Raw genomic sequence first — 10,932 nt, 5'->3', positions numbered from 1 at the left:
AATGATCGGGACTCCGATCTCCTTCCTTAATCTCCAAGAATCAACAAAGGCACTAGAAGGTAGTGTTGTGGTGTTTGGTGAATGTTGATTTGATATTTTTCATGTAATTGCTCAAATCAAATATGGGGTTGAATGAGAGAATTAAAGTGTAGAAGAGTTTTCTTCAATTTCAATACCTTGAGAGCACAACTCAAAATCGGCGCGATTTTTCTCATATATGTGTATTTGGATATTTTTGGTTGGGTTAAAATGTCGAAAAAAGGAAAATATGGTTTTATGGTAACACTGTCACTCGAGCGAAAAGCAAGCGACATTGTTTCGCTCGAGAAATGTGGGGGCGAGAAGCGAGCGACGACCATTCTATTTTTGTCGCTCGAGCGACCACTTGGCAAGCAACTGGCAAAATTTTAATGACATATCTTGCCCTATTTCATAGCTCGAACTCTAGCACAATTTTCCAAAATTGTAACTGAGTCCCTCATCTTTTACACATGTACATAATGACCCCTAACATTTAATTATTGACAAATTGACCCCAAACTTTTGAACATTTACAATTTTACTCTTTTGTTCACAGAATAGCCAACACAAAATCTAACAAACTCCCCCTTTAGCATTCTATGACAAAACTAAATTACAACAGTATGAACTACAATGACAATCCAATACACTGACTCAACTCACTGTTGCTTTGTCATCTTTCAACCTGTCTCCTGAAATCACAACTCACATACACAGTGTAAAAGCACGAGAAACAGTAATATAAGCAAACATAAAAGATAAAGAGTCATGAATAGCCATAACATTATACCAATATGCTAGATTAAGAGATAATATCAATGTAAATCAAACCACCAAAAACATACATCAATAGTGCAAAACATCAATACATAATCCAGCAAAAATATCAATAGTACATTATAAAAGTACTTCATCATTATAAATCCCAAAAATTAACACCATCATCTCCACCATCCACGTCCTCAGAAACCTTAGCGTCAGACTCATAATCCCAATGCTCGCACATCCATCGAATACTATGCTAAACAAGAGCAATAGCCCCTCGCAATGTAGTAAACTCCACAGTATGACGCTCGAAAGCAGCTCGTAACTGAGTAATGTCGGCCATCATGCGGCCTTCTGCTCAATGAGAATCGACATCTGACCCATAAGCGCAACAGTGGGGTCAATAGGAACAGTAGCCAGAGCAAGCTGGTCGAGTGGTAGAATGGAAGTAGAAGAAGAGGGAATATCTGAAGTGGACAGAGGAACATCGAAAGGAGGTAGAGGAATAGCTGAGAAATTAGCAAGTAAAGCACCCAAAGGATCAACAGGCACTGTCGGGTCAACAGGCTCAGCTGGCTGAGCAAGAGCAGATGCAGAGGTAGAAGAAGTGATATGTGACCTACTTTGAGAAATGGTAGTGTGCCCTATGGGACGAAACACTCGTCGTGAGACCCCATCGGGAAATGAAGCTCCAAGTGATGTCACCAAGCGGTGGATCAAGCAAGCATAAGACAGACCAATCCGATGATCGAAAGTGCGAAAGGTACGCAGAATGTGTTGGAAAATGAAGATACGTAGGTCAATCAAATCCCCATGCAGTAAAGCAAAAAGAAACCTTGCCTTTTCCATAGGTAGGGAAGAAGTGTGAGAGACGGGCCACAGATTTGTACACACAATGCGCAACAAAATCTGCCTATCAGTGGAGAGCAAACCAGTGTGGATCACCTCAGGCCCACCTCCCAAAGGGCTATTAAACAAAGTGGACCGAACCAGAGAATCGACCGGAATAGAATCAGGAGAGAGATATGGATAAACGGGGTGAATGACCCGGGGAACATGTATGAAACTGGAAATAACATCTGGTGAAACCCTAAGGGTTTGACCTTGAAGGAACACCCGGAAGGAAGAACCACTAATGTCATGGATGTTCGCATAGAACTCCTAAACAAAAAGACTATGCGGGGGACTTAACCCAATCAGTAAGGATTCCTAACCTCGAGAAGTAAAGATAGCTGCCACATCAGGGGATAGGTCGAATAGAGTAACCTCACGCTCTATGAGGACAGGACGACGGGAAAACTTGTTCCCAAAGACTTCTTGAGCAGTAGAGAAAATGAATCGAGAACGACTAAACGAACCCGATCTACTACCAGGCTGAGTTGTGGTCCTAGCCCTCTTGGGTGCCATCTGCAATGCAAGATATAGAAGATAAATCAATCCCCAAGGAAAACGAAGTAATGGAGACACATGATTATACAAGCCCTAAAGGGTAATCATACACAAGTCCGAGGACAATGACCAAGACGGAAGTGACGTGAACTAGACATGAACAAGATCAAGATGAGATTTTGACACACATAAAAACTTCCAATATTTATTAAGAATTGATGAGTCCTATTTCAAACAACCCTCCAAACGTAGGACATGCAATAACGGAGAAGTGTAAGCACCGATTTGTTAGGTGATTGGTCTGAAGTTTTATGAATTAATAGGAGAAGTGTGCACATCACGTTATTGGAAATAAGATCAAATAAATAATTAACTCACATATTTAGTATCTAAGACACCAATCACACATGAGGAATTGCACACAATGGGCAAGAGAAGAAGGGTTATGGTGAGGAGACATTTCATCGAACACATTGTAGGCACAAGAAAGATAAGCTACAAATGTAATAATGCAATAGACACCTACCAAACCATAACAACATCATCTACCCAGCATACCAAAAACACCCAAGCCTAAAGTAACCAAATGGTGAAGAGAAAAATAAAAAACAACCAATAAACAAACGGGAAATCAAAGCACTTACCAAATGGGAGGAATGAATCATCAAGGAATGCACACAAGGAAGAGGAATGGAAGCTCCACACGTGAGAAATCAAGGGAAAATCGACCAAAGAGTGTCGATTTGAGAGAGAAAGCGAGAGAGATATGGGAAGAAATGAAAAAAAAATGAGACGGAACCTTCGCGAGAAAATTAAAAGTCGCACTATCACTCGAGCAAATAGCGAGCGACAAAGGCTCTGCTTCTATTGTTCGAGCGAGCTCCCAGCGACAAACGAGCGAAGGGGAAATGACAAAAATAGCACCTAAACTTGAAAATTTGAAAAGTTAGGCACAAGTTTAAAACTTTGCAAAGTAAAAGAACTTTAGAAAATTTCAAAAATAGCACCTTTCTCAGAAATTTGAATTTAGGCCCCAAATTTTTTTTTTTTGTTTTTTTTTAAATTTAAAATACACAAACAATGCAGAGGCAGTTGTCCAATCAAAGGTAATAGATCACAAATACAGCATGCACAGTGATTAGAAAATGTTTCCCCACACACTGGGACCAAGTACAAATGGAGTAAATTGTATATGTGATTCCTCGCAAAACGTGCTACTCATTCCAAGCAAGTAAGGCTCAAAACCTTAAATTTGTGAGAAGAGACGACCAAATCACTGACGTAGGAGTCAACACTTAGATGTTTGAAGGTCAAATCCAAGGCCACTAGGACCTATACTTCGTTTAAAATATGGATATATATATATATATATATATATATTATTATTATTATTTTTTTTTTAATCTTACGTGCAATCCCATCTCCATTAAGCTACTACGAAGACCCCTATAACGAGCATTAGGTCGGTGACTCCCAAACTAGTTGGCTTTAGGGTACCAGGTTATGAGAAACCCCTCAAACTTAATTGCTCGAGTCATCTAGGCTCCGAATATAGATATAAGATGTGATATAATAAATACTCTGTGGAAACACTCGGGGTACACCAGAAGTTAAGACTCAACGATAGATGATAGTCATCCCAAGTCTCATACATGCGGTCAAGACTCACTCACACGGTCTTAGTGTGTGTTGTGCAAATATAATAAGAAGTGACATATACTAAGTACTCCATATAGACTCATGATAAGTGATGGGAATTAGAAACTAATTATGTGTAGAATGCACATTTGATTTCAAATTGCAACTCCGAGTAAACAACTACAATGCAAAAATGATACGTGATGATCAATCCCCCCTTTTATTATCATTATTTTATTTTTATTGTTTTATTTATTTATTTTTATTTATCAAAAAGAAAGACAGATGCAAATGAATACACAGAGGCAATGTAATGAATGCATAAAAGAATGCATGCATCTATGAAGACGATCAGGGAGGAACACAGATGCCAACAGCCTTCTTAAATAACTCGAATCTAAACCCATCTAGAGGTTTAGTAAACAGATTAGCAAGTTGATTTTTCAGTAGAGATGTGTTCAAGAGATAGTACATTGGACTCAACAAGCTCTCAAATAAAGTGATGGCGAATGTCAATGTGTTTGGTCCTAGAATGTTGAACCGAATTTTTTGTTATGTTGATAGCACTAGTATTGTCACTGAAAACATTTATAGTACCCTGATTTATCCCATAGTCACTCAACATTTGCTTCATCCAAAGCTGTTGAGTGCAACAGCTACCAGCTGCAATGTATTCTGCCTCAGCTATGGACAAGGAGACTGAGTTTTATTTCTTACTCATCCAGGAGACAAGATTAGAACCAATATAGAAACATCCACCCGAGGTACTTTTTCTATCGTCGGCGTTTCCGACCTAATCGGCATCAAAATAGCCGACTGGTTCTAGATTAGACTCTCTGGAATATAAGATCCCATGATCTACTGTCCCATTGACATATCTAATAATGCGCCTCACTACACTTAGATGGGACTCCTTAGGATCAGCTTGAAATCTAGCACATACACCAAAACTAAACGCTATGTCAGGTCTACTGGCTGTAAGATATAGTAAATTGCCTATCATGCTCCTATACACAGCCTGATCAACACTTTTACCTATAGGATCATGTCCTAACTTAACATTTGTGCTCATGGGTGTCCTTGTGTGTTTCTTACTGTCCAAGCCAAATCTCTTCACAAGGTCTTTGGCATATTTTGATTGAGAGATAAATAGACCACAATCAGTTTGCTTTACTTGAAGACCAAGGAAGTAACTTAGCTCTCCAACCATGCTCATTTCAAATTCTTGTTTCGTGCATTCAGCAAATTTGAGAGCAAGGGAGCCAATGGGAGAGCCAAAGATGATGTCATCGACATAGATCTGAGCTACAGTGATAGTTTATTCAATATGTCTAATGAATAAGATTCTGTCAGCACCACCTCGTGAGAACCCATGCTCAACAAGATAAGTGATGAGACTGTCATACCAAGCTCTAGGAGCTTGTTTCAGACCATACAATGCTTTATTTAGTTTGTAGACATAATGAGGAAACTTAGGGTCAATGAATCCTTCGGTTGTTTAACATACACCTCTTCTTGGAGTATTCCATTCAAGAATGCACTCTTAACATCTATTTGATATAGCTTGAAACCTAAGGTACATGCAACTGTAAGAAGAAGACGAATGGACTCAAGACGAGCAATTGGGGCAAAAGTCTCATCAAAATCTACCCCTTCTACCTAAGTGTACCCCTGGGCAACTGGTCTACCCTTATTTCTAGTTATAGTATCTTCGTCATCGGCTTTGTTGTTGAAAATCCACTTAGTACCTCACATTAGAGTCATCAGGCCTAGGAACTAGATTCCAAATATTATTTCGAACGAATTGTTTAAGCTCCTCATGCATGGCATTCACCTAGCATTCATCTCTAAGGGCTTCCTCTACTTTCTTAGGTTCAATCTGGGATACATAGCTAGTATATGTTAGGTTATTTAAAACTCTCTTTCGTAACCTCATTTCTTCATCCAAATCCCCAATGATGTTAACCTTAGGATGATTAGATTTGACCCTAGAAGATGGTTCTCCGGGAAGCTTAGATTGATCCCAATTGGGTACACACTGCTCAGATAAGTTTTCTGAGGAGAGTGGAGATTTTGGGATTGATTGCTCTTTATTTTCAGCAGTGGCTCCTTGATCTTCACTTAGATCTTCTATGTCAACTCCATTTTTAGCACTCTCCCCCCAGTAAAGGGATCATCAATAACAACATTTACAGATTCCAAGACACTCTGAGTACGCAAGTTGTAAACTCGGTATGCTCTACTGTTCTTAGAATATCCTAGAAAAATCCCATCATCACTTTGGAATCAAACTTGCCTAGATTTTCTCTATCCCTCAGAATGTAACACTTGCTGCCAAACACCCGAAAGTATTTAACAGTAGGCTTTTTGCCTTTCCAGATCTCATAAGGAGTCTTGTCTGAATTCGATCTCAAGTATACCCTATTTATTATGTGGCACGTGGTGTTAGTAGCTTCACCCCAGAAATGTATTGCTAGATCCTTACCGTGAAGTATGGCTCTAGCCATTTCTTGAAGCACTCTATTCTTCCTCTCAACAACTCCATTTCACTATGGAGTGATTGGTGAGGAGAACTTATGCTCAATCCCCTTCTCCAAGCAGAAGTTTTCTAGATTGAAGTTTTCAAATTCTTTTCCATTATCACCTTGAACCCTAGAAATAGGAAGATTTTGTTCAACTTTGAGCCTTTTGCATAAGGACTTAACCGAATCACCCGTCTCAGATTTTTCTCTTAACAGATCAATCCAGGTGTATCTAGAAAACTCATCTACCACAACCAGGATATACCGTTTGCCTCCTAGGCTCTCTACCATAGATGGTACCATTAAATCCATATGGAGAAACTCTAGGGGTCTATTCGTCAAGATTTTCGAGGTTCGCTTATAGTTAATCCTGAGTTGCTTTCCTTGTTGACATGGCTTGCACACAGCATTCTCACTTTGATCAATTTTAGGTAAACCATCGACAATCTTTTTTTTTTGACCAATTTAGATAGACTTCTGTAGTTAACATGACCGAGCCATTGATGCCAAAGTTCAGACATATCAATTTTAGCACAACTACATACATAGTTCGAGTTTGAAAGAACTCCATAAAAGTTATCAGATGTTCTAACACCTTCAAGAACAACACCACCAGAAGCATCATAAACAATGCATCTCTTTTGGATAAAACTCACTTCATAGTCAGCATCACAGATTTGACTAATGCTCAATAAGTTGGACTTAAGACCCTCTACATAAAGTACATTGGATATTGTAGGAAGTCCAGCAATGGTGATGGAGCCTTTACCTCGGATGGGTGCCGTAGCTTCATCCCCAAAGTTAACTACTCCGCCGTTGTAGTCATCAAAGGTAGAGAATAAGGCCTTGTTACCACACATGTGTCTAGAACAAGCACTATCAAGATACCACATGCATGTATTTTGAGCCTTATATGCAACATGAGCAACAAAACATTTTAGATTCTCAGTATACTCACCCACATCAGATTTCTTTACCCAAACTTTTCTCGAGGTCGAGGTGATCCTAGTCAACCTTGTTACCATCTTAGTTAAGTGGCTAACCTGATTTGAAAGGAAGTTCACTTGACTAGGGATATCCTGACTTCGATTCCTATTTGCTAGCTTTCGACACGTAGGTCTCATGTGGCCTAAGTCACCACAGTGATGACAAGTGGGTATGAACCTAGGTTCAGATGTACGTGAGTGTTGATTATGAAAATTAGGTGTAGAAATCATATGAGTTCTAGTGGCCTTCAGTCCATTAAAATTTTTATCTTTGGATTCTGGATTTGTTGAAACATTAGATCTGCTGTAAGCGGAGACAAATATGATCTTTGATGAACTAGACACATTGCTATCACTCTTCACAAATCCTAGACCTTGTCTATTTCCAAATGGTTTGTTCATTCCTAACAAATCATCTAGTTTCTCAGTTCCACTCACAAATGATTGTAGTTGAGTGTGGGATTTCTCTAATTCACGGGTCAATGTCTTGACCTTGTCCTCCAATTTCTCATTGACACACTTCAACTCACTAAGATTCTTAGATGAGACTTGAAGATCATAGGTGATTTTCTCCTTCTCTCTCTCAAGTTCGTCTACCTTCTTAAATAGGGCTTTATTTACCTTTTTGAGCTTGAGACTTTCCTTAAACAGAAGTTGATAAGCCTCATGTATATCCGTCTCATCCTCCAAATCATCACCGGACTTGTTACTCTCCACTTCCTCCTCAACCTTCTCACTCTCCTTGTCTGACTCGCTCTTGACAGTAGATACAAAAGCCATATAGCCCTTTTCCTCCTCACTGCTTGAGGAATCACTTTGTTTACTTAAATTAGAATCATCATTAGTCAAGGACACAGTTAATGTCTTCCTACTCCCCTTCTTTAGATTTTTCTTAAAGTTAGGACATTCATTTCTATAGTGCCCAAATCCTGACACTCATGACACCTAACCCCTTGAGATTTCTTACCAGGGTTCCTAGTAGTTGATTTATCATTCTTCTCTCTTTGCAATTTACTAAGGACTCCTCTTCTTTTCTCTTGAGGCCCTTTTTTTGCCCTTTAAGACTTTTTGAAATTTTTTCACAAAGTAGGCGATCTCGTTATCTCTAAGAGTTTTCATGTCAGATGACTCAGACTCCCCTTCCCTAACAGTGTTTAGGGCTATGGTCTTATTTTTCCTTGGTTGTGAAATGGTGAGTTTATAGGTTTGAAGGGATCCTACGAGTTTTTGTATCTTAATTGTATCCAGATCCTTGCTTTCTTCAATAGCTGTAACTTTAGGTCAAAATCTCTCGAATAAGGATCTAAGAGCCTTCCTCACAATTTTGGGTTCGGGAATCCTATCACCAAGGTTGAAACTAGAGTTAACAATGTAATTTAATGTGGCATAGAACTCATCAAAAGATTCATCATCCTTCATCCTGATTTCTTCAAACCTTGAGGTTAGCATTTGCAATTTTAAATTTTTTACAGTTTTAGTTCCCTCATGCGTAGTCTCTAGAATATCCCATACCTCTTTAGCAGTTTCACACATTGATACTCTCCTAAATTCTTTGAGAGACACGGACATAAACAAGGGATGAAGTTGTTTGCTATTCCAATTTCAATCAGCTAATTCTTCCTTAGTCCAAAGTGAAATATCAGTTAGATTGACAACACCTGACACAGTTGTAGAAGGAGGTTTCCAACCATTTTGTACGCTCACCCACACGTGTTCATCTAAGGACTTAAGAAAAGCACGCATCCTAACCTTCTAGTAGGCGTAGTTGCTTCCGTCAAAATACGGAGGCACAGACAGTGATTGACTCATCTAGACAACAGTGGTTCAGAACTCGAGTTTTGGCTTTAATACCACTTGAAATATCGTAGTTTGACCCAATCAACACCTAGAGGGGGGTGAATAGGTATTTATATGGAATTTTCTTTTTTCAATCAATTAATAATTGCAACACATCACAAAATTAATTTGTCCAGATCAGTTCACATGATCTACTATCCTATGTTTGAATTTTGGTCATAAATTAATTGCAGAAAGATAAATAATACAATTGTTTGATGATGGAGAAACCCCAATGTGGGTAAAACTCCGGCCCAAACCAGTAGGAATCCACTATAAACGAAAATGAAACTTACAATCAGCCAGACTCAATCTACACAGGTTTTTCTGACATCCTGAACATAGTTTCCCCAAGACCTTCCTGGAACGCATGATCCTGTACCAACTCTCGGCACCTAGCCCTCCTGGATTGCATGCTACACCAATTCCCGGGTCTTGATTTTGTCTATCTCCTGTGGATTCAAGATAACCGCCTGTTCTCTGATGATCGGGACTTCGATCTCCTTCCTCAATCTCCAAGAATCAACAAAGGCACTAGAAGGTTGTGTTGTGGTGTTTGGTGAATGTTGATTTGATATTTTTCATGTAATTGCTCAAATCAAATATGGGGTTGAATGAGAGAATTAAAGTGTAGGAGAGTTTTCTTCAATTTCAATACCTTGAGAGCACAACTCGAAATCGGCGCGATTTTTCTCATATATGTGTATTTGGATATTTTTGGTCGGGTTAAAATGTCGAAAAAAGGAAAATAGGGTTTTATAGGTAACACTGTCGCTCGAGCGAAAAGTGAGCGAGTTGTTTCGCTCGAGCGAAATGGGGGCGAGAAGCGAGCGATGACCATTCTGTTTTTGTCGCTCGAGCGACCACTTGGTGAGCAGCTATCGAAATTTCAACGACACATCTTGCTCTACTTCATATCTTGAACCCTAGCACACTTTGCCAAAATTGCAACTGAGTCCCTCATCTTTTACACATGTACACAATGACCCCTAACCTTTAATAATTGACAAATTGACCCCAAACTTTTGAACATTTTCAATTTTACCCTTTTGTTCACAGAATAGCCAACACAAAATCTAACAGTATTTATACAGCCTTTTAGAAATGTTCTAAGTCAAATCTATTTTGCTTTTTATATAAGAAGAAGAAGAAGAAGAAATCTTGCAGAGTAGTCATACAGAAGCAATATGTTGGATTTCTTTCATAATCCAAACTATAGAGATAAAACCAAATAGATTGTGAATGGTGCCATATTGTTCTTGATGCAACGTACTAAACAAATTAGTTTTAATTCATTTACTTATCTTTGCTTTATTTTAATTTCATGCACTTAATTCATTTCAACTAGCCCCCTTACTTTTGCTTGCTTATTGGGACTGGGGCTTAACCGATCTTGTTTTATGGCAAAATGGGGAAAATAAACACCAGTATAAAACCCAAGGAATTGCTCACTTCATCCGGTACTATAATTTTATATTATTTCAAGTTCTATTTTTTCAATAATATGACAAATTTTATTCATTTATTTATTTAATTCCTTGACCCTAATTTGATTCGATTGTACCTTTTAGACCTTTGATTACTCTTTCTGATCAATACATTACATGAGACACTAATTCGTGACAAAACTACATAACCAAATTCTCCTTGACTTAGGTTTTTTTAACTAGTAAGTATGGTATATAAAATTGAGCATGTAATTTGGTGCTTTACTTTGGAATTATGTGGATAATCTTTTCCAAAACTAATAACCAATGAGGTGATACGTCAAGTCC

General features: G+C 38.6%; 1 protein-coding gene across 1 annotated transcript; it reads right to left on the bottom strand.

Moving 5' to 3' along the window:
* Positions 1–4,606: 4,606 nt before the first annotated feature.
* LOC111381483 (uncharacterized mitochondrial protein AtMg00810-like) lies at positions 4,607–5,638 on the bottom strand. Its single transcript, XM_023005267.1, has 3 exons — positions 5,567–5,638; positions 5,286–5,472; positions 4,607–5,118 (listed from the first exon to the last, which is right to left on the bottom strand). Exons 1-3 carry the CDS (start codon positions 5,636–5,638, stop codon positions 4,607–4,609), a joined length of 771 nt encoding a protein of 256 aa, XP_022861035.1.
* Between the last annotated feature and the right edge of the window lie 5,294 nt (positions 5,639–10,932).

This window comes from Olea europaea, unplaced genomic scaffold, assembly GCF_002742605.1.
Source record: "Olea europaea var. sylvestris unplaced genomic scaffold, O_europaea_v1 scaffold2311, whole genome shotgun sequence".
NCBI classification, from domain to species: Eukaryota; Viridiplantae; Streptophyta; class Magnoliopsida; order Lamiales; family Oleaceae; genus Olea; species Olea europaea.
Note: the sequence above shows the minus strand (reverse complement) of the source record. Positions and strands in the feature narration are given on the sequence as shown.

What these genes read in the sequence shown, in the direction of transcription:
- LOC111381483 (XM_023005267.1), bottom strand. Translation starts at nt 5,638, where the DNA reads ATGCATGAGGAGCTTAAACAATTCGTTCGAAATAATATTTGGAATCTA. An exon ending in CTAGGCCTGATGACTCTAAT is followed by an intron (nt 5,473 to 5,566) that starts GTGAGGTACTAA and finishes GGGTACACTTAG; the next exon opens with GTAGAAGGGGTAGATTTTGA. An exon ending in GAAGGATTCATTGACCCTAA is followed by an intron (nt 5,119 to 5,285) that starts GTTTCCTCATTA and finishes CTATCACTGTAG; the next exon opens with CTCAGATCTATGTCGATGAC.